General features: G+C 40.3%; 2 protein-coding genes across 8 annotated transcripts in view; one reads left to right on the top strand and one right to left on the bottom strand.

The window, feature by feature from the left end:
* Window positions 1-27,921, top strand: part of LOC145987701 (protein bric-a-brac 1-like) — a 663,074-nt gene that overhangs the window by 131,032 nt on the left and 504,121 nt on the right. For all 7 annotated transcript variants that reach the window (XM_083122257.1, XM_083122259.1, XM_083122260.1 and 4 more), the window contains one exon: window positions 7,862-7,938. The gene's annotated coding sequence lies outside the window, so the exon portion shown is untranslated. The remainder of the gene's footprint in view (window positions 1-7,861; window positions 7,939-27,921) is intronic.
* LOC145987871 (uncharacterized) lies at window positions 148-15,989 on the bottom strand. The gene is given in 4 exon segments (XM_083122637.1): window positions 148-228; window positions 1,419-1,680; window positions 1,682-2,125; window positions 15,817-15,989. Coding segments are annotated over 4 exon segments (960 nt in total).

Consider the following 27,921-nt stretch of genomic DNA (forward strand, 5'->3'; position numbering starts at 1 on the left):
AACACTACACACGACTTCTGAAACTTTGAATCACAACCTAATCAAAGGCAGTCACTTCCCACTCCTTCCGAACTCACAATGCTGAGACGCACGTGCCAACAGACAACACTGAGATTCTACGTGTTCGGACATGACTCATCGACAGTGTTACCATGCCTTTATCTTATTCACGATTTGGTTTGTTGCAATTGGAGGAAGGTCCCTGGCCTTTGGAACGTGCTGGTCATTCTATGGTCATATAATGACTGTTATTCAACAATATCTGTAGAGTAAATATAGGTTAAACTACAACCCAATAGGCAGAATTGTCATGAATTGCATTAGGTGCAGGTTAGTGTGTAACAAGAAATCTGAGCCCGATAGGAAAAAACTGATTTCATTTTCGAATTCAGCACCATCGACTTACCTTAGAACACCATTCACCTTCCTTGTAACAAATTTCATGTTGACCAGTGAATCATTAAAAAAGTATCGTTCGACAATCGACATGCGTGTATTAGTCACAAGGTTTAATTGGCAGTACAAAAGGAAAAAAAGAAAGTCACAGCAAACTACAATATGTGTTGTGGACGTTCTGGGAAGCTACTATGAGGCTTCATAGGGCACTTTGTGTGCGCCTCTTTTGTTTTTGTACTGCCAATGTAGCCTTGTGACTAATACACGCATGTAAAACAATACTTTTGTTAATGATTTTTTTGGTACTTTCCTACCAACCCCTGGTACACATGACCTGCATTGTTCATACATTGTTCAGTTCCATACAGTGTCCTCTTCCATTTGTATATTTCGAATCTTTGTGCCGGTTCTGTATTCTCGGAGGAAAAGAATAGTTCCCCTCTTGTGCACATACTGGGTGATTTTTTTAACCTGAATCATTTGAATATCTTGAAAAAAAATCATCCTACAAAAAAATGTTCCAAATAAAAAGATGATAGTTTGGAGGGGGAAGTTAAGTGGTTGCAACAAAAGAACACCCCCTCGCCCTCTTGTAGGTGGGGCGGGGGGCAACTTTGAAATTTCAAATAGAAACCCCTATTTTTTATTACAGATTCGGATATTACGGAAAAAAATACATAACTTTTGTCTGAAACATTTTTTTCGATTCGTGATAGATGGCGCTATAATAGACAAATTTTCATTTCTTGAATGTTTACACTTTAAAACCAATGTATTTCATTTCGCAATTCATTTAAATTCAAACAATAAAACATTTTTGTTCCAGGACTTGAAATTGTTGTAAAACAAATAAATTTATTTTGAAAATACAAAATTACTCGACAATTCTTAGCTCTAGATATCTCGATGGCTACTAAACTACATTCACTTCTCAATTACATTAAATGTTCAAAATGGTGACCTTCAACTTCAATACATTTATTGATCCGCGCTTCGAATGAATGTACACAACTCAAAAGTACCTCTGGTTCAATTATGGCACAAGCGTTTTGGATTCGCTCTATCATATTTTCACGAGTAGTTGACAATTCTCGATACACTTTATCTTTTAGGTAGCCCCACAAAAAGAAATCTCGTGAAGTAAGATCTGGTGATCTGGCAGGCCAATTTACAGGACCAGCTCTGCCGATCCATCGACCATTGAAGTCACGGTCGAGTACTTCACGTGCTGCTCTCGAATAGTGCGCTGGACATCCATCCTGCTGAAACCACATGTTCTGTCTCCAGGTTAAGATCTTCAAGTAATATTGGCAGTTCATTTTGAAGAATGTCGCGGTACTGTTGACCATTCAAATTTCCATCAATGAAGTAGGGACCGATGAGTTTGTCATCAATAATTCCACACCACACGTTTACAGTCCATGGACGCTGATGCTCAACTTGGCGCAGCCAGTGCGGATTTTCGACACTCCAGTAATGCTTATTATGCCGATTGACCGTTCCGTGGTTTGTAAAAGATGACTCATCAGAGAACAATACCAGACGAAAGAAATTTGGGTATATTTGTATTTGTTCACGTGCCCACTGACAAAACGTCACTCGATTTTGAAAATCATCGCCATGAAGATCTTGATGCAATGACACATGATATGGATAATATTTATGACGCTGTAAAATCTTCAAAACACTGCTCTGGGACAATCCGGAATTTCGAGCTACTTCTCGCGAGCTGACATGAGGATCATGGCCCACAGCAGCTAACACATTAATTTCATTTTCTTCTCCAGTTACTGTTCTTCGACGGGTCCTTTGTTTAGGTTTAACACTTCCTTCAGTAGTAAATTGATTGACTGTACGTTGAAACGAAGCGAAAGAACGCACCCTGTCTGGAAAACGCTGAGCATAAATAACGACAGCTTGACGGAGATTCCTGCCAGATTCTCCATACACGAGAACCATTTCAATTTTCTCTTCTACAGTTAATACATCCATTGATATTAAAAAGTATCAACAGCTTAGTCAAATTAATCGCTCGGAGCATTCTTGTGATCTAAAAAACAATGAAAAACAAAGAATGATAAACAAACAATGATTTAACAGCAAAAGTCTAAAAAGGAACTGTTTCTTGACATTGTTTTATTTTTTTGTAGCTTTGTCAAGCATCTTTGACACAACAATAAAAAAATAAAAAATATCGAATCTAACTTTTAAATGATGTAATTAGGCGAATTACCAGCTTAATGAAATCTCAAAAAAATTGTCAAGAATTAGTACAAAGTTCATGCACGAGAATGTTTTATTTTTTGAATTTAAATGAATTGCGAAATGAAATACATTGGTTTTAAAGTGTAAACATTCAAGAAATGAAAATTTGTCGATTATAGCGCCATCTATCAAGAATCGAAAAAAATGTTTCAGACAAAAGTTATGTATTTTTTTTCCGTAATATCCGAATCTGTAATAGAAAATAGGGGTTTCTATTTGAAATTTCAAAGTTGCCCCCCGCCCCACCTACAAGAGGGGGAGGGGGTGTTCTTTTGTTGCACCACTAAACTTCCCCCTCCAAACTATCACCTTTTTATTTGGAACATTTTTTTGTAGGATGATTTTTTTTCAAGATATTCAAATGATTCAGGTTAAAAAGATCACCCAGTATATGTATGTTTGTGTGTGTGTACACATACATACATAAAACATTTGCTTATCTGCTGTAGATCCCATCAAAATCTAGAAAGAAAATTTCCAAGTGGTGCAGTCACGGACATTTCTAAGTTGTACGATCCCAATGAAAGTCATTGTTATTGTTTAAATCCAGAAGTGTCCGTGACTGTACAATTTGTGAAGCTCTTCCGCACTCGTTTCTGTTCTTCCTTTGATAAATTCAGCTCCGTCAAATATTTATTTTGCAACACAGAGTTTGTTACCCGCCATACGACACATGGCTATGTATGTTTCTATATTTTCCTTCTTCAGATAAGAAATTAATTTTCCATCGTTACGTAGCAACGAGTGCAGCTGTTGTAAGGCGGGGGGAAAAGGGTGAGGGCACTAGAATTGGTTTGCGATCGATCCCCTACAAGAATTTCCTCTTTTGGAAAGGGGAGGGGGATTTCTAATATTTCCGTTGCCTTGTTTTATTTGTTTCCCCTCCCTCCCCACCTACTCCTTTCCACACACGTTTCTATCGTGCGTGTTTTATTATTGTGGAATGGTTGGAGGTTTGAATTATTGGTGCGATTGCGTGTTGAAAATGATTACATAATATGAAAAATTCAGCCTAACGAGGTTTCGTGTCTTGCAGCGAACACAAACACATATTCGTCTTCATACACACACATGTACTATGACGCCAGCTGTTTCGGTTCGTATGTCAGTGATACCAACCAGGAATTAAATAATCCAGATATTTAGTTTTGTCAGACCCTGCGCTTGCAGTGTTTTATCATTCTTGATTAGTGCGGTAACACTTTGAACAGCATTACTGTTTTATACATCAGCACATTAACTACAGGGTGATTCAAAAAAAGTTACAGTTCCACAAGTTTCACAACGTCACAACTGTAGTAATTGCAATGAAGGAAAGTACTGTGGTACTAAGCCTGCCAGGGATGATCCTGCACCAGCGCGTTTTCGTGGCCTCCCCGATGGCCCAGTGATAGCGTCGTCGACTTGTAATCAAGGTGCCCCGGTTTCGATTCCCGGCGGAGGCACACACTGGTTCGGATCCCACTTTAAACTGTAGGTCCAGTCCCGATTAGCCTTCCTGTGCATAAAGTGGACTTAAAACACCAAGTCAGTCAATCAATCCAGCGCGTTTCCTGTCTGTAGGTGACTCAGCAAGTAAGAAGGGTTCTTGGCCCCACCCTATCCCCGTCCCGTTGCGCTGATTTTAGGATCACATAATGTAGGACATGACGTGCGAGGTCTTTAGAATTAACAAGATGTTAAGAAAAGTTTATGGGAATGTGGGTTTTAAAAATTGAAACATCCCGCGCAATGCAGATCTCTCTTGTATAAGCTCTAATGATATGAAAGGAAAGTAGGGGAAATAGTGATTTGTGACACATATCTTTGAATCTGACTATACCATATGGATATATCAAAAGGGATCCCACCTTCTAGAATAGGTTGGAAACTACGGGCGGGATGATCAGGTAAAGAAAGACACGTGATGTACTTACTTCCCCATTGGCCAAGAAGAAAATCACAGCGGGTGCCTGTTCTTGCAGCCAAATCCAAACGAGAAAAAATCCTGACATCTAGTACGCCTGAACTATATTCACTGAGGGTGCGTAGTAATTTCTTAATGCTGCATAGCTCTCTATTTCTCAGCTCACTGCTCACGAGAAGATCCCCAAATGAGGGGAGAGGGCGTGCAGAAGGACAGTGGAAGGCCGGTCTATTTGCAGATTTTAGGGGTAGCAGGGAGTCTTCCCCTGCGGTCATTGTCGTTGTGGAAGTGCTTCTGCGTGGGTGTTTAATTGTGATTTTTCGTGGTGTTGTAAGAGTTATGGTAGTTGTACATTATTTAGCCGTGTTGTGTCTGAAACGTTCGAATAAAAGAAATGATCAACAGTGTCGATATGAAACAATCATCCCGAGAATTTTCATGCCAAACCTAGACTGACATTGTTGACATTTGTAGCTTTGCACATTGTAAGTGCAAATAAACGTTCTCCGCTTTCGCAATTCTTTTTATCTTTTTTTCTTTGCCATTTGCTTTGAACACCAGTACTGTAACAGCCAATTCCGTCGTTGAAAATATCTCAAACATTGTAGTTAGTACAATCGGCAGGCTCTTAATTTTAAAAAAAATCCAAAAAAATCTGTGTATTCTGTCAAGATATCAAGATGATCATGCCTTTACCGCTAATGTGGATACCCCCTAACCGTGCGCGGACAGTGATTTGAGCTTAGATGTGAATCAAGCCTTAAAGATTACAGCGAGACCACAGCGCTTGTTTCTGACCCAGGGTGCACTAGCCCCAACCCTAATGGTGGAGTCGCTTGCCGCTACGTCACTTGACTTCCGTCAGGGATCTTCTCCAGAGCGGTGGGCTATACGTACCATGCTTCCATTTAGGCACAAAACGAGTATAGTCTGTTCTTCGGTGAATGGCAACACTGTCAGTGTGTATTTATTCGTGGTATTTTGCGGGGCGTGCTCCATTAGGAATCGCCTTGTTACATAAAACCCATTCGTGTATTGAGTGACATTTAAGCAGAGACTTTCAACAGCAAAATTCGATTATTCTCATGTTTGTTTATAACGGCGTGTCTTGGTTACCGTATCGTTGGGTGCCTGTTCAATGGGAAGAAAATAAGTGTGCGCCTAAAATTTTGAGAAAGATCCGGCGCGGCAATGGACAATTTGCACACTCTTGTCCTTCGGGCGCGTTGTTTGTCAGGGCCTATTCAAGCTTAATTTTGTATGGGAAAAAAGGTTTGACCGTATGTGAATTGGGAGGTTATTTGTTCACTGCGTTCGCAGGTGTGAGGCTGAATGAAAGTTACAATGCGTACCATTAATTTAATGTAAAAAAGGTAGCCTGGAATTTTGCATCTTTTGCTCCTGCTCATTGTGTTCCATCGTGTATTGGAATTCCAATACGCTGAAAATGCCACGGTTAATATAACATCAGCATATTGTGCTTGTAGTACATTTTTAAAAAGTAAAATACACTATTGGAGAGCCCACACACAGAAAACTAAATGCATCATATCGATTGATGCACCAGAATGCATCGATTGATGCACTAAAGTGTGTTTTATGGCTTCTTCAAAGAATCAGATTCACATTTGATGCATTTGGGTGCATTTTTGTATGTCGTGAAAGAAACATCAAAGTGCATCATTTGATTCAAGAGAGGATTTATTTCAGTCGAAATGCACGTCAATGCATCAGTTGATGTTCCGTTTAAGTGCATCATAAAGAAAGATGCATTCTGGTGCATCAGAACGCATCAAGGTGCATCAAAACGCATCAACTGATGCATTGAAGTGCATCTCGACTGAAATAAATCCTCACTTGAATCAAATGATGCACTTTGGTGTTTCTTTCACGACATACAAAAATGCACCCAAATGCATCAAATGTGAATCTAGTTCTTTGAAGAAGCCATAAAACACACTTTAGTGCATCAATCGATGCATTCTGGTGCATCAATGGATATCATGCATTTAGTTGTCCGAGTGCAGGAGCGCTGCAGCCCATAGGTTTTGGTTCGAGCGCTCAATAGTTCACACGGACGACGCTAGATAGCGTAGAATTTAGAGCTGTTCGCTCGCCATGACGTCACAATCAGATTGCCAACTCCAGAAGCGACATTATCTTATTGAAAAGAGCATTTCTTTTTGGATCCTAAATTCCCCGTTCCTGGGAAAGTTTCATGCTGCAGGAACACGGCTTTCGAGGAACTGCAAAGGTTTGTTTTCCGTCGCAAATTCTTTTGGAAACCAGGACTGGTATCGAACTCCCAAGAAATTTGGTTGCCAACTCCTGAAGCCCCTGAAGAACAATTTTCTGCTTATTTTCTAATATTATATTATTTCTATATTTTAGTCTCTGGGTTTTTGGCTTCGCGGATAGCCTAGAGCAGATGCTCCTGTTTTTCACTATATGAACTACCAATGCAAATAGCGTAAGTATTGGCGCAGTTACATTAATTCCAGCATCAAGCATAAAGGGGCGATATTGACTGTAGCGAAGGATCCTTTATGTATTCAAGGTCATTAATCATTTATCAATTGAGATGAAACCAATCAATTCTTTTCATTTTCTTACAGAGGTCAAATCTGCAATCTAACACCCGGGGACTCTTTGTCACGACACAACAATTTATTCTGATTTTCATCCTCAGTCTCCCGTTATAATTGGACGACATTATGTAACCAATCAATAAAAGAGAAGTAAATTAAAAAATAAAATAGTCGCCATGCACTATTACCATGATTCATTATTCCCGCATAATAGCTTTGTCGTCCGTGTCTGAGAAAATGTTAACAGATGCATCGATCTCGATATATTTGAGGGTCATGTCTGATGCCAAGATCTACTGTATACAGGGCGATTCACAGTGATTACGACGGGTTCGATGTGGAAACAAAGGGGAGATTGATGCGGATATACGAGGCCCCGAGAGGATCTCCTGAAATATTTTCTATCCAATCAATTAAAAATCATTAATAGTAAAGTTATCTGTTTTTCGAGCATAATAATATAGCGCTCAATTCTCCAATTAGTAGTAATTGGATTTTTTTTAGTGTAAAATTCAACATGCCAATGAAATTCAGCCAAATGAATTGAATGATGTTGGTGTAAGGAAACCACAAGATGCCATTACACATTTACAACTAATTAAAACCTAATATATATTAGTATATTCTATTGCTCGTCCATTTTTCTTCATCAAAATTATTGCTTGTGGTGTTTTATACTGATTTTTTTCTTTTTGTGTTTTTGCAGAAATCGGTGTAGACAACGTTGCCTGCTTTGAGATTTACGAGGAATAGTTGGATACCAAACACGTGAAGCCAGTGTGGGTGAGTGCGCATTAAATAATAAATTTATTAACAAAGGCCACACACACACACACACACACACACACAAGTAAGGATAATGGGAAGGAAACAGAGGTAAAAAGAAAGGAGAGAAAAAAAGAATGAAATAGGATAACGGAGAGAAACAGAAAAATAGGGAGGCAGACAAAGAATGAGATGAGAAACGGAGAAACAGGAAAATAGAGAGAGATACATTGAAAAACAGACAGTAAGAATGAGGTGGTGAAATGGAGGGAGAAAGAGAAAGAAAAGAAATACAGAAGGAGAGAGAGAGAGAGAGATGGGAAACGAAGCGAAATAGAGAAAAATAAAATAGAGGGAGAGAGAAACAAGACTGAGATGAGGAACCGGAGAGAATGAAATAGAAAAATAGGGACACAGACAGAAAGAATGAGATAGAGAAAAATAAATGATACGTAGAGGGAAAATCAGGAAAAGGGAGAGAGAGAGAGAGTAAGAATGAGATGAGAAATGTGAGAGAAAGCGAGAAACGGAACATAGAGACAGATTGAATGAGATAGGGAAACGAAGAGAGAGAGAAAGTAAAGGAAAGAAAGACAGCGAAAGAATGAGGCGGACGAAGAGAGAGAGAAAGAACATGGACTATCGAGGCAAAGCCCACGTGAAAGACCAACTTTTCTAAACATCAACGTCAAATGCAAGATACGATGGAAAATTATGACATTCCTGGGCACGTAACTGTATTTCAATACGGTGCTCTTCCATTTGGTATTTTATATTTTATACATTATTATTATATATTATTAATATTATTGGTTGTTATTCAGTATCGATTTTCCATTCTTTAGACGCAGCGGCGATAAAGATTGGTGGTTAGATTAAACCTCTGGTCTTACCTGGACTCCAACCTAGATCTTTCGGTATCGATCACTGACCTATATGCTTTAATGATACAATAATTGAGATGGTCACCTTGGGGATTTATTTTCAGATGATCTTGCGATAATACTGACAAAGACTGCGATAGTCTCAATCTTCAGAATCGAGTTACAACTCTTCCCTCCTTTCCCCCATGTCGCCCCAATTGTTCGCTATTACACTACAAGACATCAATTATCTATTTCTTTCACGATGGAATTCGATTCTCAGTGTATGACCACGGTATCATCAATAATTCCCATCTTTCAACTTCAAGAATCAAATTGCGGGGTTCATTTTTATCCTACCTTTCCTGGTTACCTTATCAAGAGGCATTGCGTCGTATGTTTCCATGTAATTTAAAGGTGTTTGTATTATTCATCGCGAAGCTTAAATGTTCGTGTGTGAGTTGCGTGTGTATACGTTAAATGGGGGCGTTGTACGTGGATGTTCCATTAAATATTGATATTGCTTGATGTTTCTCTCTCTGTGGATATATACTTTTGTTCAAATGATCAATGTCAGTTCGAAGATTGCATGACTTGGCTACTAAGACTGTATAAATAAATTAGGGTCATCTATAAAGATAAAAGAAGGCTTTGATGCGTGAAAGTATCGAACCTGAGCGTTTTGTGGGTACACGACTTGTGTATGGGAAATGTTTAGTTCGTTTCTAAGTATTCGAGGGTTTACGGACTGTTAAGCTTTACAAGGTCATGCACCCTGTATTTTTACATGTTTAATTGCGCGCATGCGGGTTGAGAGAATTGCATTGTGAGCCTTGGTTAATGAAGGGACTGTTATTTCAATCATGAGGTAAGTTAAGGTACGAGGCATTATCAACAGGGTTTCCTGAAGAACCTAGAAAAGTCAGGGAAATCGATAGACCCATGGATACATCGTTACGTGGGTAAACATGTTTGGTAAAAAGGTTTGGTAAAGAGGCATGTTTTGGAGAGGAGGGATCAATTATATTTCTCAACCTAGTCTCCATCGAGAGCTTTTAAGCTTGGTCCAGCGAGTTTCCAATTTGTTCATCCCGTCGCGATAATAGGTCTTGGTGATACTCTACAAAGTGACATTCTCATTCGACGAAAATTTCTTCCCATCGAACCAAATCCAGTAAAGAAATCGCGCGGGCCACGTCCGGCGAAAAGGATGGACGAGGAATCAATTCGAAACTTCATTCGTGCAGTTTTGCCGTTGCAACGGTCGATTTGTGGGACGGCGCGTTGTCCTGGCGAAAGAGCAAGTTGTCTAAGGTTAACTTACACGCTGCATCTGTCTGAAACGTTTCACAGGTCGCTTGAAAAATGGTTTATCAGCAGTGATGGCATTTAATGAATTGTGCAGTCATCTCATGGGAATTTACCAAACTTTCGTAACAACTCACAATTGAAAGTCAACAAGCGACACAAGGGATTAATGCTTCGATATCAGCGAAACCTTTCGAACTAGAAATACGAAATTTGGTGGACTGAAAGAAATGTCTACATGATGCGATTTCAATCTTCCCAGTCGACCTATTCATTTGTCTGCTTTAGCCAACAATCAAAACCAATCGATACGTTCGATTTATCGGAAACTACGAAGGATAGAAATTCCATGAACTTAATATCAACCCAAAATGGAAGATCCATTGCAGTCCGTGGCGGAGTGGTTAGCACATTGCGTTACGACGCCAGGGGTCCCGGCCTGGGCATGGATGTTTGTGAGTGTCCATTCATTAATTTCATCACACATCCCCATCTTCGCAAATGAGGCAAAAGTGGCACAAAAAGCGAAGTAAAATAAAGCAAATCAATCAAACCATTGCAGTCAAATACATGTAACAGTTCGATATGAGTCTTACAGAATGCCACTGTGTGAGCTATGTGTTTTTGGTATTTTATATTAATTTTCGGGTTAATATATCGAATACTCGTCCGTTAGAATGATATCGAGTCGATTTTTTTTTACATAATTGATGCTTCTGTTCGATCCACTCCACAAGGCGCTGTATATTTGAACAGCTCTGTTCTCTGTGTATATATACTCTATGAACAGAAAACAGTAGTTATATAAGTATAGAGGCGCACTGGGCACGCACACACACACAAAGCGCAATTGCTATTCGCAAGTATTTGCATGAGTGACACGTATCTGATGCAAAACATGAGGCGGTGCCTCTCTCTCTCTCTCTCTCTCTCTCTCTCTCTCTCTCTCTCTCTTTCTCTTTCTAGGAAGTCGTCGGATTCATCCATATCCACCACAGCCGAGTTCACACAACTTCGACAAGCTTACAGGACCAAGCAAGCAGAACATTAGATGGCCTGTGTTTTAACACGGACGGGGGTTCACCCGGGTGGAGAATGCGACTACGTGCATTGCGAACCTAGTATATGCATAGAGCCCGGTTGCCAGCTCGCATATCAATTTCGTTCCTCTGAGCTTGGTGATTTACTTGTTCCCAAACCCACCCTCCCTCCTCTTCAAACCGGGAGACAAGAGAAATCGACACACACACACACACACACCTGCGTTCATTTGCATAAACAACAAGCATATCCTCTCCGAATAACGCAAGGAAAATAGCAAATTTGCGACGTTACGCACACGAACGCAATGGCGATATTGAGTTTTCATTTGTTCTTTTTTTTTTTCGATAACGCCGAGGCGCAAATTTGTTTCCGAAAAACACTTCGTCGAGGGTGAGAATTGCGTGTTGCAGCATAAAGCAACCCAGACACGTCATTAAAAAAAATTAATTTCGAAAATTAATGCGGAAATAGCTACGAATATCGTCATCATATTAGAGACTAAAAAAATTGAAAAAATGCAACGATTCCTGGAATGGATTTGCAAGACTCGGTTGGCCCCAACGGTATACTCCTTCAAGTGCATATTCAGAAAGAGAATTTGAAAGGTGCCCAGTTGTTACGTTTGATTTCTACTATTACTCTTGTAAGCCCATAAAAAAAACCGTTGCCTGCACTTACATTCAATGCACAGGATGATTCAAAAGTCACTTAACACCCCCTATAAAATGTAAAGGTGTTATTAGGCAAAGGTGGTGTTAGGCTGGGTTCAAATAGTCACATAGAAACAGGTTAGGCCTAGGGTGAATCATATTGTTGTGTTCCTAGCGGACGTCCCCCATACTAAAATCAACCCAATTTTTAAATTTGAAGGGGGTGACGTGATCCATCAACTCAGGCTAGAATTTCACGAGAAACGCAATCGTGAATGTTTTTTCAACCTATATTTAATCAGTAAAATGTTATGACTGCATTATTGTAACAAATGTATCATTTTCCAGGTGTGAGAAAACAGTGCCATAATGTTCCTAGCACATCGTTGGAAGTTCTGGGGCGTCCTGATCGTCGCCTGTCGTTTACTGATCCCTTTTTCCTCAACTTTTGGAGTCATTGTGCAACTGTCACATGCGCCACTGGATCTCATTGGGGGTGTCGTTGATTGAACCACTTGCAATGGCAATGAACTTCTCTCCTCAGACATCATTACTATCCCGATGCGTTTCTCACGCGTTAGGAGTATTCTGGCACTGCTTTCTCACACCTAGAAAAGGATACATTTGTTACAATCATGCAGTCATTACATTTGACTGGTTAAAGATATGTCCTTTGTATTTCTCGTAAAATTCTAGCCTGATATGATATATCATATCACCGCCTTCCAATTTAAAAAAAAAACAACAAAGAACGAGTTGAATTCAATATTGGGGACGTCCGCTTGGAACACACCAATGTTGTTCCCCCTGAGCCTAACCTGTTTCTATCATGGCCAATTGTACCCAACCTAACTCTTTAACATTTTATAGGGGGTGTTAAGGGACTTATGAATCACCCTGTATCTATATACCCCTCTCTCTCTCTCTCTCTCTCTGTCTCTCTCTCCCTCTCTCTCACACACACACTTTATGCAATCGGGACTGCAGTTTAAAGAGGGATCCGAACCACTATGTGCCTCGACCGGGTATCGAACCCGGGACCCCTTGATTACAATGCGACGACCCTGCCTGTGCGCCATCAGGGAGGCCCTGCCTGCGCATTGGAACATGCCACGAAGGCACATAGGGGGATGGGTGTTAAGGTGTGACCACGTATGTACAGTCTACGCCATTTGTTGAGCGCAATGTGATCACCACGGCGATTCGTCCATGATATTGCTGGAACAATTCCCACTTCAAATCTGTAACTCCGGGAATCGATGTCGGGTCTCCCGCGTGGCAGTCAGAAATTACCGTAAAATTTTAATAATCTACCATTAAAAATTTAACAGCTTGCCTGTTAATTTATAAAAATCGGTACACAACCGTTTTTTATTTAAGTTTGAATATTTTTTATTCAGGAAGATAAATAATGATTAAAAATTACAGTTTCTTACACCATAAATGTATTGTTTGAAACTGAATCATTCAAATTACATTAATAAGGGTAAGTATGCTATGGTCTTTACTAATTTGAAAACGGTCACGATCATATTTCAACGGTTGTTGGACGTCAGCGAAACTTGACAGCCTTAGACATTGGACCGTCATTTCTTCAGTCAATCTTTTACAGTGTACAGTTTAAAGAGGGATCCGAATCATTATGTGCCTTTACCGGGGATCGAACCCGGGACCCCTTAATTAGAAGTCGACAGCATTACCGGTACATCATCGAGCAGGTCCGTGCTTGCCTCCCTCATTCCCTTTCCACCCGGTGGAGGCGGTTCGGATCCCACTTTAAACTGTAGGTTCAGTCCCGATTAGCCTTCCTGTGCATAAAGTGGACTTAAACACCAAATCAATCATTCCCTTCCCGGAAAAATCTTGCGGACTTCCACGATCTCAACCTCGTCTCGAATTTAATACTATGCCTCAGAGCCCATCCTATTTTCAAGCTACTTCATTGAAGCAGCTGACGTGCGTTGCAGATTAAAAAAGAATAGACAATAAAAAAAGCTTGTCTCATGTCAGGGAACGATCACAAAAACAGCAATCCGGCAGATGTAAATATTACTGCGAAAAGGGGCACTTACTCACTTTTACTGCGTGCTGTGTATTTGGAAACTTCCGCGCGCATTGTTTTTCCGAAGCTCCCTTCGGGAATCGCCTGAGCGTTGGTCAGTGCCAGCAAAAAGCCGTGCCAGATCGTTGGTGACGCTGTTCTAATCGTGTTAAACGGAATCAGCTGTATTGATTTCAGTGTTTCAAGCCTCCGGGTTTGCGCGGAATTAATACATGTAGTTATTTGTCAGTTGAGCGTTGCGTTTCCCCCTCACCAGAGCATTGGAACGTCAGCTGTCGCAATTTTCTTTTTATCTGTTCGACTCGTCTAGTTTCTAAAAACTTGTAGATTGCTGCGGATAGGACAACTGCTGGATGATCAGCGTGCGTGTTCGCTGCTGCTGTGATTTTCCTGAAACGAGGAGAGTGCCTCAAATAATGTCACTGGTTTCAGTTCGAGTTCTTTCCTTCCTAAAGGAATCTATTTTCAGTTCGTGCTGCTTACAACGATATAATTTTACCAGTTTATGTGAAAGGGAGAACAATAAAAGTTCCATCTCTCATTTTTTTTGGTCTTTTTCCCCCCTCTGCCTATTTTTCTCTTTCCGTATATGTGTCGGTGTTTTTCCTGTCTCACCGTCGTTCTTTTTCTGATCCTTGTGACATTTTTTCTGTGTGCCTGCCTGTCTAATGTCTCACACTCTATCCGTCCCTCTTTCTCTGTCTAATGTCTCACACTCTATCCGTCCCTCTTTCTCTGTCTAATGTTTCACACTCTGTCCGTATCTCTTTCTCTGTCTAATGTCTCACACTCTATCCGTATCTCTTTCTCTGTCTAATGTCTCACACTCTATCCGTCCCTCTTTCTCTGTCTAATGTCTCACACTCTATCCGTCCCTCTTTCTCTGTCTAATGTCTCACACTATCCGTCCCTCTTTCTCTGTATAATGTCTCACACTCTATCCGTCCCTCTTTCTCTGTCTAATGTCTCACACTCTATCCGTCCCTCTTTCTCTGTCTAATGTCTCACACTCTATCCGTCCCTCTTTCTCTGTCTAATGTCTCACACTCTATCCGTATCTCTTTCTCTGTCTAATGTCTCACACTCTATCCGTCCCTCTTTCTCTGTCTAATGTCTCACACTCTATCCGTCCTTCTTTCTCTGTCTAATGTCTCACACTCTATCCGTCCTTCTTTCTCTGTCTAATGTCTCACACTCTATCCGTCCCCCTTTCTCTGTCTAATGTCTCACACTCTATCCGTCTCTCTTTCTCTGTCTAATGTCTCACACTCTATCCGTATCTCTTTCTCTGTCTAATGTCTCACACTCTATCCGTCCCTCTTTCTCTGTCTAATGTCTCACACTCTATCCGTCCTTCTTTCTCTGTCTAATGTCTCACACTCTATCCGTCCTTCTTTCTCTGTCTAATGTCTCACACTCTATCCGTATCTCTTTCTCTGTCTAATGTCTCACACTCTATCCGTCCCCTTTCTCTGTCTAATGTCTCACACTCTATCCGTCCCTCTTTCTCTGTCTAATGTCTCACACTCTATCCGTATCTCTTTCTCTGTCTAATGTCTCACACTCTATCCGTCCCCCTTTCTCTGTCTAATGTCTCACACTCTATCCGTCCCACTTTCTCTCTCTAATGTCTCACAGTCTATCCGTCCCTCTTTCTCTCTCTAATGTCTCACAGTCTATCCGTCCCCCTTTCTCTGTCTAATGTCTCACACTCTATCCGTCCCCCTTTCTCTGTATAATGTCTCACACTCTATCCGTCCCTCTTTCTCTGTCTAATGTCTCACACTCTATCCGTCCCACTTTCTCTCTCTAATGTCTCACAGTCTATCCGTCCCCCTTTCTCTGTGTAATGTCTCACACTCTATCCGTCCCCCTTTCTCTGTCTAATGTCTCACACTCTATCCGTCCCACTTTCTCTCTCTAATGTCTCACAGTCTATCCGTCCCTCTTTCTCTGTCTAATGTCTCACACTCTATCCGTCCCTCTTTCTCTGCCTCTGCGTTCTTTGCATGACTCGTTCTCTGTAACACTCTTCTTCTCCCCCATTACATTGTCTTTGTTTGCTATATTTTCCCTGCCTGTCTGTCTGTTTATCTCTCTTTCCCTTCTTTCTGCATCTATCCTTCTATCTTTCTTCTGCATTTCTGACTGACTGTCTGCCTGCCTGCCTCTTTTATAATATCTATTTCTGCTTACCTCTGCATATTCCAGTTTGTGTATCTTCGTTTGTCAGTCTCTGTCTCTCTCCTTCTCCCCCACGTCAATGTATTTGTTCGTCTCTATTTTCTCTGAGAGTCTTTTTCTCTCTTTCTCTCTCTCTCTCTCTCTCTCTCTCTCTCTCTCTCTCCCTCTCCCTCTCCCCGCCTTTCTGCCTCCTTTCTTCTTTTTTTCTTTCTTCTCCATCTGTGCCTGTCATATTAAAACACGAGGTCGATTATGATTTAATGATTTTTTTTTTTACATAGCCATCATTAGAAAAAGAAAATGAAAGAAATTTAACATACGAAACATAGCTTCTCCAGAATAAAATAACTGGCTGACAGTTATTTTAAAGAAGTGTCTTTTGAAAGGTTGGCATGGGGCGATCAGTTAAGAGAAGGGATTCTTGATTCCTTGAGCAAACATTTAAAGAATGCTGTTGACACGGGTGTTGCGCGGAAAAGACATTGAAAATGTTATTTTGCTCAAGAGCTAAAGGGACTTGAGAAGACATTCCTTCATACAGATAAAAGAAGTCAGGTTTCATCTGCTTATTGACTATTCAGATTGCATGCCTGTCAGGGACACTTAGTAAAGAATTTATTAGTTTTTTCTCGTGTGCTACTTCCCATACTTCTCTCTACTTCTTTTCCGAATTCATGTTAAAAATCATAAATATTGCAGCATATTCATCCATTAATTGTGTTTGAGTGACTTGGTGGGCATTGGAGGGAGGGGGAATATTTTTCCGATGTAATGAAATTTGAAGGAGGGAACACATTTCTCGTGAACTGTTGGAAACAAGGCTTGTTGACACACCAAAGTTGAGTAAAGTTTGTGTTAAAATCCATTTTGTTTACAGGCACATGGTTCATTGGAATCTGTCGGGCATCGAGCCTTTGTGCTAAGTTTCAATTCATTAGCTTGATCTGTAAAGCAATCGGAGCAATAGTAACACACACACACACACACACACACACACACACACACACACACACATCATATATTTTTTCGTGGCCATTTACTTCGCTTGTCTGCCATGTTTAGCTAATCGTGAAGTTGAGGATTCAAGATGATAAGATGAAATGGATGAATGGCCAGTTACAATCACATATGGACGTAGCACAGCCTCCATATTGGATGTAGGTTCAGACGCCAGAATCTCGTTGGTCTGCAAAATGCAGTCCAGAGTGTGTACTACGTAGAAAAGAGGTTGAATTTGGATGTCTTCAGAAAAGTTCACCCGGGACCATGAATATGATACAAAATATATTATTATTCAGTTTCACGTTGATTAGAATCAAAAAGACACTGTGGGCCTCCGCGATGGCGCAGTGGTAGCTTCGTCCCCTTGTAATCAAGGGGTCCCGGGTTCGATATCCGATGGAGGTACATAGTGGTTCGGATCCCTCTTTAAACTGTAGGTCCAGTCCCAAATTAGCCATACTGTGCATAAAGTGGACTTAAAACATCAACTCAATCAATCAGAAAACAGTTTTCATTTTCATTTTTTTGGCCGTTTTGTTATTTTTTTTTTAGTGTTCTTCATTTCTTTAGTGCATTTTTATTATTAAGGTAAAGCTGTCCCTGCATATGGTAACGTTCCGTGAAGGCGCATGGGTGGTGTGTAAGTAGGGCCCCATTTATTCTCGATCTCGGCCATAGTTGGAGCTGGTGTCATCAGCAGCCTGCTCCGACCGCCATTACCCTCAGGATTACCTCGAGGTATCGATTGAATAAGAAGCTGGTTGAGCTCCAAAGCCGCCAAAATGCAGGGACATTGTCGAAAAATCTCCGACCGAGATCACCCATCCCTTGAATCGAACTCGGGTCTCCCGTGCTGCAGTCAGACGACATGCCGAATGGGCCATCGCGATATTTTCCTGACAACTCACATGAAAGCTTACGTGTATCTATTAGACTTGTTGAATTAGTTACTGAAAGGCGTGATTTGTTATTTGCCAGAAGTCGCGTCCGAGTCATACCACTTGTAGTTTGTGATAATCTATGTCCGTGTAAAATGCACTCTGCATTTGTAATAAAGAAATTAGTACAAGTAACGATTCTTGGTGTAATTGTAATTCATGACTGTAATTGTTCACTTCGATTAATTATTCCCTCTGTGTAAGACGTACAATGCAGTATCTGCAAATATCTACAGTAAAATGTTAATAGGCCTTCCAATTATATTTTTATTATGGCAGTTCTTATTTTTAGCATTTAATTTGTGGAAACTTTGCTGCTGATACCTAGAATTATAGTTGAATTGTTTCCAGGTCCAATTCCTTATCTGAAACGTATGAGTGAGGAGGAAGTGAAGGGAGTATTTTTCTAGGGGACAGCCACAGTCACATTAAGTTTACATATACCTGTACCACACCAAAAGCAAATTTGGACAAAGAGAACATTTACTTATTGACTTTATCTTGCTCACTGAGGAGCTACACCTTCTCCCAAAGTTCCCCTCGGCAGCGTCACTATTTAGTGCTAGGAGTATCCACATTGTGTTAACGCTGACTGTTGGATAGGAATTGCCTCCCTCACCAAGTTACCAAAGTATATGAATTTTATTTTGCAATACATATTGTTGGTAAGCTATTTGCCGATTCATTAATAGAAAGAAACTCCAGTCCCAAAAACCAATTGAAAAAGCTGGATTTTTAGTGGGACACCCTGTATATATATATTTCTAGCATACCTCTAGAGAAGAAAACTCCATACACGGGAAGATTTTTCCAATTAGTAGATAACCATTCGCCAGGGAGCGTCATGCATGCCGTGTGTTTTTCGTGTTTATTGTTTCTGCAAAGCGAATAAAGAGATGATGTGTGGAGTTTACGTGGAATTAATTTAATTACCCACGTGTTCAAATTCCCACGACTATCTCTGTTACCCATTTTCTGATCCGCTGAACCTTGCTGGTGTTCATTAATTTGTCATTTCGTAATTTATCTTGCTCCGGCTCCGAATTCAGAGGCTTAACCTCCAATATGCGTGAATGCCACCTTCAATTTGCGACGTGTCTGTCTGTTCGTCTGCATCTGCCTCGTTTTGCCCAAGCTGCATAAAATGCGATGAAAGTGGATGAACTGTAGCAATCGCTGCGTGAATTTAGCCACATGTGCGCCGCAGCAAACGGAGGTTATTTATGCCCTTCAGGGCATTCATGGTTTTCGAGACGGGAACGAGACTTGTCGAGGCCGGGAAAGGACGTTCGAGATTTATCGAGACAGTGAAAGGTTTTTCGAGATTTGTCGAGGCGGGTAAAAGCCCTTCCGAGATATGTCGAGGCGGGGAAATTCTCTTCGAGACTTGTCGAGGCAGGAAAAGACCCTTCGAGATTTGTCGAGGCGGGAAGAAGCCTTTCGAGATTTGTCGAGGGGGGGGGGGGGGATAGGACATTCGAGATATGTCGAGGCGGGAGACCCTTCGAGATTTGTCGAGTCGGGGAAAGGCCCTTCAGAATTCGTCGAGATGGGGAAAGGCTCTTAGAAGTTTGTCGAGACGAGATTTTTCAAGACTTGTCGAAACGAGACTAGTCCCTTCGAGAGTTATCGATACTAGACCAATCCCTTCGAGACTTGTCGAGACGAGAAGAGTTCCTTTGACACTTGTGGAGACGGGACCAGTACATTCGAGACTCGACAAGACTTGTCTCTTTTAGACTTAGAGTAAGATGGGGCAAGACTGCGCAGTTTTTGCTCATGATGTTTTATTGAAGTTATGAATCTATAGTAACACGCGGAAAAAGTAACACAGAATGCACTATCCTTTGCCAACATACAGTAAATTTACGAAAGCTCAGTAAACAGTATTTCAGCAGAAAACAAACGAAACGCATGACCATGCAAACGCGCAGTCTTGCCCGCAGCGCAGGGTAAGACGGCGATCACGTTAGGGTAAGAATGCGCAACGTACTAACACTTTCTAAACAGAGTCACATTCGTATGAAGGTTTTATAAAAATGAACACGCATCATTAAAGAAAGATGAGAAGCATCATCTGTCGTGCCATCCAAACATGTGACACAGTGAATCAAGTCCTCGGCTGGGAGATGCTAACACAAATCACAAATGAAGGCTCTTGTTTCATACGAGGTGCAGTTTTCGTGCCACCATTCCTCACATGTGGCACACTGAATCCAATCCTCGACTGGGAGTTTGCTGTACTTCTCATCACAACCAGGGCAACACGTACTCTTTCTGCTGACGTTGCCAGCTTGATACGTCTTCTTCAGCAAAGATGTTCTATTTCATCATCGTACTAATAGCAGATGGGGTGCCCCTTGAAGTAGTTCTGATGTCATTCTCTTCCGTGGAAAGATGAATGCAGGAGGAATGAAACTTCCTGACGCGCTCGTACGACATACAGTAGTGATGGTTTGCCCACGTTCTCCACTAACATCTTTCTTAACCGATTCTTTCTCCTTCACACCTTTGGAGGTTTCGAAGGAACTGTGCTGGCACCAGATTCATCCATATTTAATACACGGCATGGTTGAAACGTATATCTATCCAATAATTACTGCAGATTTGTAAAACATCTGTTCAACTAGAATGTATTGCGCAGTCTTGCCCCGCGCTGCAATCGGGAACAAAGCACGTGATGCTGTCGAGCCATTGCACAATGCAATGAAAACTAATACACAGGCGGACTCGTCATTAACACAGCTGCCTCTATGAATCAACATCGTGATATTCCCTACATTTACAGTGAAGAAATTCTAAGAAAACAGCACAAAACAAATAGCAAACATCTTAAAATTCTTCTCGCTTTACTCTCTCAGCACAACGAACTATCAACGTGTTTTCACTAACATCCACGGCTAGCTTCCATTTGGGCGAAAAGATGGTGGAGCAGTGGTGCAAACCGTGCATGATTTTTACCTGAAAAGAACGGTTCGCAGTCTTAGCCTTCTCTATTCTATGTAACATTCCCTTCGAGACTTGTCGAGACGGGACCAAATCCTTGGAGACTTGCCAATGCCGTACCAAGACCCAGACAGATATTTGTAAATTCGACACGAGAATTTAGTAAAATGGAATATGAAAATTCGTGTAAAACTGAATTGGTGTCATTTTGTGACTTGCTCAGATTTGCAAATTTTCTTAGTTTCCTAAATAGAATTAATTTGTTTAAATCAACCTTGTTCCGCGTAGCAACACTTTGTCACTGGACTAAGGTGTATGTTTTACGTGTGTGTGTTCAAAGCGTGGTTATAGTTCTGCTTAAACAGAACATCAATATCCTTTTTTTGTCTGTTTGTTGTCAAATTATTTCTCTGCCGGATTTAATTTGAATTACATGTGTATCGCCCAACACCACTACTTAACAGTTCACCAGAAAAATAAAGTCTTCACCCTTGGAGTAGGAAACCAAATTTACATCGATATACGTAATATGAGTCAGTCGCAGTTATACAAAATCTGTATGGAAATCGAAACTCTGGGCGTGCGTAATGGTAACAGCCAATAGTCGCACATTTCTTTTATGACGCAACTGTCCCCCAGCCACGTGGTGTACATACACCTTAAGCAATAACTTTGCGCATTTCCTTCTGAATCATTATATATACTACGGAAAAATTACTACCAGCATCAAACGTATCACACCTGACGGAACAAAAACATAAAATTATTAACATCTCAAACTCTGAGAAATCATAAATGTATCTACAGTAAATAACAACGGGTCGTAGTAGACCAGAATACATTCCTGCGAATCATTGCTCTTGAAGCGGTAAAATACAACATTCAAGTCATATAAGCCGCAAAATTGCAATGTTTTTCGGGTTGTCTACACACAAGGCGTTATTGAGAACTAACCTAAATGCTGTTTCTATAGGCTTGTCAAAATGCTGAAATGTCCAAGACTGTACAGTATGAATAATTTTATCACATTTATTGTATACATCCTCCCACACAAACACTTGTAGTTTTTTCAGGAAAATTTTGTATTTTATTTTCTGTTTTTCACTCTAATATTCAACTTGACTTTTTTTTTTTACTATATATTATACAGATTTTTCATCAGGTAGTAAAACAAAACGAAATCTACATACACATGAAGTAGTGAATTGTTGGGGTTGTTTATACAAAAGGCGTTATTGAGGACTAACCCGAATGCTGTTTCTGTAGGGTGGTTGCAATGCAGAAATGTATGCTTCCATGTATTTTATTTTCGTTTTGTCACTCTAACCATAAACTTGACTCTTATTTTTTACTAGGTAATATACAGATTTTCATCAGGTAGTAAAAAAATAAAATTACATGATGTCGTATGTAGAAAAGGTACATGAGTATGTAGTGATAAATTTTGTAATGGTGAAAAATTGATTTTATTTCGAAAAATAAAGTTATCATTGGGGAGGCGATCGGTCTCTGCTCTGATCCGTCGTTGGAATTAAATGTGATGATCGTTTATTACCGAATGACGATCTGCGCGGCGGAGTGGTTATAACAATGAGCTATTACGCCAAGACTCCGGGTTCGAATCCCGTACTGGGCGTGGGTGTTCTTTCTAAGTGTCCCTTCATCAATTTCATCACTCATCCTCATCTTCGCGATTAGCCAAGAGGTGGCAGAAAAGCGAAGTAATATAAACCAAATCAATGAGTCAATGAGCGAGCAGGAAGTTGGCATCTTCTACGAAGAGATCTGTGAAAGAAGATGCAGAAAGATGGGAACAAATGAAACTGAGAGAACGAGGTCAGACGGGTAAGCCACCGTACGCTAGTTTAACCCGGCGTTCCCACGCCACATTGGAAGTTCATCCCGAACCTTCTTCCACGAGGCAGCGAGGTATTCCTTCCAGTCAGGAAACAACACACACCTCATAAACGGTCAACAACCGTCCGCTGGCTCGGAGCGCCGAAGAAACTGCGGCATACGAGGGTCTTCGAAGTAGGCTCCGTCCGTTTGCTTAGTTCTGGGCGTCCGGTCCCTAGCCTGAGGTTCTTCGGCCTGCCCCGGCGAGCGGATCAATACGCCCCTGCCATGTTGGAAACTTCCTCCTCGTCCACTAAAATATAGGACTTATGTATCGGCGCCCTGACAGCACCCTCGCGCCGACAGGACGAGCCGCCACCTCCGCTGTACAGCTTCACGCGAGTACCACGACATGCTGTGCGGAGAGAGAAATCGGAGGGGCACGGTCTGTGTATTAATTATTTTATAATGATAGCAACATACACTGTGTCGACTTGCAGTGCCGGTAGACATTCACAACTGCGGGCGTCCGTTCTTGTCGGAGTGGGAGGTCAAAATCAAGAAGTGTCCGCGTGATATATTGACGTCATGTTAAGCATCGTCAGTGGAGAGAAGGTATTTTTTTAGTTTGGCGAGACAGTACATAAGAGATATGAAAGAACTGATGAGGATTAGAAGTAAATAAAGATGCAGGACAAACGCAGACAAAGAGAGAGAGAGAGAGAGACGCCGGCCTCGGTGGCGGAGTGGTTAGCACATCGCGCTGCGTATCCAGGCCTGGACACGGATGTTCTTTGTGAGTGTCTCTTCATCAATTTCATCATATCATCACTCATTCTCATCGTCGCAATTAACCAAATAATGGCAGAAAATCGATGCTAAATAACAGAAATCAATCAATCAAGAGAGAGAGAGAGAGACTTTCCAAAGTTTGTCTTAAGTTTACTTTGTACCAAATAGACTAATCTGGCCTGGACCTACAGTTTAAACTAAATGTGTGAGGGGTGACCTTCTCAGAAGGCACCAAAAACACAACCTCGCTGCCAAGGTAACAGCGATCTTGCAGGCCAACGAGGCTCTGGCGCCTGGATCCACGGCTAGTATAATCCTCTATGCGACTTGTGTTGTGTGCCGTCCATGTGTTCGTGATTGTCCCGTCATTTGTTTCATCTTATCACCATTCATCTTCACCTTCGCAATTAGCCAAAAGTGGCAGAAACGTGAAGTAAAACAAAGCATAGCATTCAAACCTACAGTTTAAACTAGGGCCCGAACCATTATGCAGTAAACCTCCATCTCGGATCGAAGCGGCGACCCATTGATTATGAGGCAAAGAGCGTCACCATCACACCACCTTATCGCGAGAGAGACTAAGTGATGTAAAAAAGAAATCCAGAAACAGGTATAGAGATACACAAGGAACAGAAATTAAGAAATTGGGTGGAGGGAGAATGAAGAAGCCAGATATGTGAACACTGAGACAAAGAAAAGGGGTAAAGAAACTGGTCGAAATAAAATAAGAAAATGAGACCAAGAGAAACATGGAAATAGAAATGAACAAGAAGAAACAAAGAAAACGCCTATTAATTGTTGAGTAAATGACCGACAGCTAGATACACGGGGGAAAAAACAGGAAATGGAGAAAATGCGTAGCAAATTTGTCTATATTCCAGCCCCCAGCCATCTTCCACATTGATACTCCGTAATGTTCACAGTGCGTAAGCAAGATAAAGAACAACAATTTTCCTGAGTAACATTTTGTTCGTTGTGGCTTCCTTTGGACGCTTGGAGCTCTCAAAAACCTACAGTTTTATCCTGAATGTATGCAACCACACAAACCCACTCACGTTTTCCACTGGCATTTGCTTTTTCTGTCGGTAAACGACCGAATATTTAGTGAGCTTCTGATTGACAGTGCGACAAGGGCCACTCACTGCATTGCGAATAGATCTATTCGAAATGTAGAAGAATCAAATACGGTAAGCAACATTATGTAAGTGCACAATTTGAGGTAAAATGATAAGCTCGGTCACTTTACTTTGATACCGTCTCTGTAGACGTGGTAGAGTTAACGAATTTGATAGGGATGTGTAATTTTGATGCACTCATTTTAACATCTTGTAAAATTAATTAGAAAGTTTTTACTTTCACCAAGAATACTGATACTGATCACACGTAGTATTATAAAATTTTATGCAAAGACAATCGAATAATGTCGGTCGAACTTCACCTTGACAGAGAAGCGAATTGAGGAGAGTGTACTGATTACACAGCGTACTATGCGTTATCCGAAAGAAAGGATAATTGTCGTTAACTGTGAATATAGATGCTGCTTTTTTGCCAATTGACTTTAAGAGATAGATAGATTACCTGTTATAAATTCGAATTTCACCTTTTCTTCTGAACCAACAATCCACTTACGCTCGTCACTGTACATGACTTGAGTATCAACAGAAAACGTGACTGCATCCAGAAAGCTCTTAAAGGGATGGTAAAAATTAGCAAAAATATATAAATAACTAATTTATATTCACATCAATACGCGCCGCTTTACATCACTAACGTACCATTCAGTTGGATAATCATATCAACAAGCATTACCAGTTATGTGTGAAAATGGTATTTTATTCAACACTAATATGTTAAACGTTAGCAGCAGAAACTGAATGACTCAAAATTAATTATGTGCCGTAATGTAGCAAAAACAGTAATGAGTATATCCAACAAGATTGTGTGTCTGTGATCTGAATATATGTTTGCGATTGGAAAAAGAACGTTAAGTTCGTATATCCTATAACAGGGGTTTCCAACTGGATGCCCGCGGGCCGCATGGGGCCCGCGAAGCCAATTTGCAAACTACATTAATTTTATGTATTTTTATTAAAATACGTTATATTTTTACTGAAGAAACGGAAGCTCTGTGAAGAAAGACCATATCACAGGTAGAATTTATTTTGCAGTCAATAATGATCATCAGAAGAATCTAAAGTGACGTAACTTTCTCTTCACACCATGCATTCCAACCCCTTCGCTATGCGGAATGAACTCGCCCGTGAACGTTTGAAAGTGTCTTCAATGAAGTTCATCAAGAACCGCTACAGAAGCCGACTGGCAGATTCTTCACTGCTTCACCTTCTGAGACTTTCAAATACAGATATTGAAGTGAACATTCCAATTTTAATAAGAGAAGCATATCGGCCTCAATTTTCATATTGAACACATACTATGAAGGATTCTCATTTGTATGGTGTGTTTTTCATTTCTTTCAATTCATCCATAAGTATTGTTTTTTTTTTTGTGAAATGAATTGTAATTATACAATTTTGATTTGTGATTCCATTGTTTTTATTGCCTCATTTTAGAAATTTAGGTCATGCGAAAGTACTACATTTTCAGTTCAGTACTTACAATTTTTGTAATTTTTAATCCCCCCCCCCCCCAAAAAAAATGCGGCCCGCCAATCAACTGCTGGATATAATTTTGGCCCTCAGACCTTTTGAATTTGGAAACCACTGTCCTATAAGATGTATTTATGATTAGCGTGAAACACATATCGACAATATGACTTTGTGATAATCAAAGAAATAGATTAACAAATATTAATCCGACATTCCTAAAAATGAAGGTGCCGTACCAACACAAGCATTCTACATTTCCGCCTTGTCTTTTTATGGGCGTCAGCATTAGATTTTCCAACAAGTATCTTGTAAACTGTTCCTCTTTTGTCCCCATCCTTCCCACACAACTCGTCTTAACTTAATTACTTTTATATTATTATTATTATTATCTAACATTAACACAGCTAAATATGCAGTTCAGGAAAATATAAATTCTTTCATTTGTTTTCTAGAAAATCTCAACATGTATTAATTTAATTATGAATATGTTCATGTTTGCATTTTTAAAAATGTGTAATAAAGTTATGCACTGATCCAAATTATGAATTTGTCTGCTGCATTCGAAGTCTCGAAGAATATCGTTGTCAAAATGAAACATTAATATCAACGGAAATATACTATTCAGTAACCAAGGCAACGACAAAAACGTAGGTCACGTGTTCCTAACTGGAGCATAGCCTCGAGCTACTTGACGTTCAGCCTGGTGCGTCTTCCGGGAAACTGGAGAGCTCTTTTACCAAGGAATTAGAAGGAGCAAGATCACATTTCCAACGAGGGAACAAGAACTCGCGCAAAAGTCGTGTATAATTTTCGAAAAAGACATGTAATAACCACATGCATAATAGAAAAGAAACTATTATGTTTAAATTCTACTGAAATTCATATTTGATATTTCACCATGTCCTTGTTCTTTTGTTTCTTCAGACTACTTCTTAAAGAATTTAAAGGAACCGAATAAATTATTTACTTCCGAGTTATATCTTGCTAGAAATTGATCAATGATATAAATTATACATTTTTAATTTACCATAATTGGGACGGACTGTTTTTTTTCTCTCCTTCGACCTTTCAAATCACAAGTATGCTAACATAATATCTGTACTAGAAACAAATGTATAAATTGAAATCAGACATGTATTCTGGAAATAATCAAGTCTGAAATCTAATGTCATACTATTCCCGGTATTTTCTATGTATATTCCATTCCGTAAGATATGTAATAATAATAATAGTATGGTATGTGAAAATGTGTGGTGATGAATGAATTGAAGTAGTTCTTGGTTATACATGTAAGGATGGAAAGGAATAAAAGTGGTCTCAAGAGAGAAGAATGAAAATGCTACAGATGGAAGAAACGTTTTGTAAGGACGGAAGAATTTTTGTTAATATAAAAACCAATAAGGCTTAGTGCAGAAGAAACACGAATTGAAAGACCCAAGAGAATAAAAAAACACTAGATTAGTGGTTCCAGTATTTTCACTGACGTTACACTTTTTCCAAATATGTGTTTATTTTTTAACTTAAGGCAAGCAACCTAACCACACTAACTGAGCGTTGCAAGTGTTAGATAGGGCCTACATTCTGACTTGGGCGCCACGGAAAAAATCTTGAAACACTAAGGGCGCCGTGAAACGAAAAAGTTTGGGAACCACTGCACTAGATGATAGTTTGTACTTATGAGGTTAGCACAAAACACAAGGAAAGCTGGCTATGAACTATGCAGAGGGAAGAATAAGAATTGGAAGACATAAAGGCGAGTTAGATTGACAA

Source organism: Lepisma saccharinum, chromosome 5 (assembly GCF_977018435.1).
Source record: "Lepisma saccharinum chromosome 5, izLepSacc3.1, whole genome shotgun sequence".
NCBI lineage: Eukaryota > Metazoa > Arthropoda > Insecta > Zygentoma > Lepismatidae > Lepisma > Lepisma saccharinum.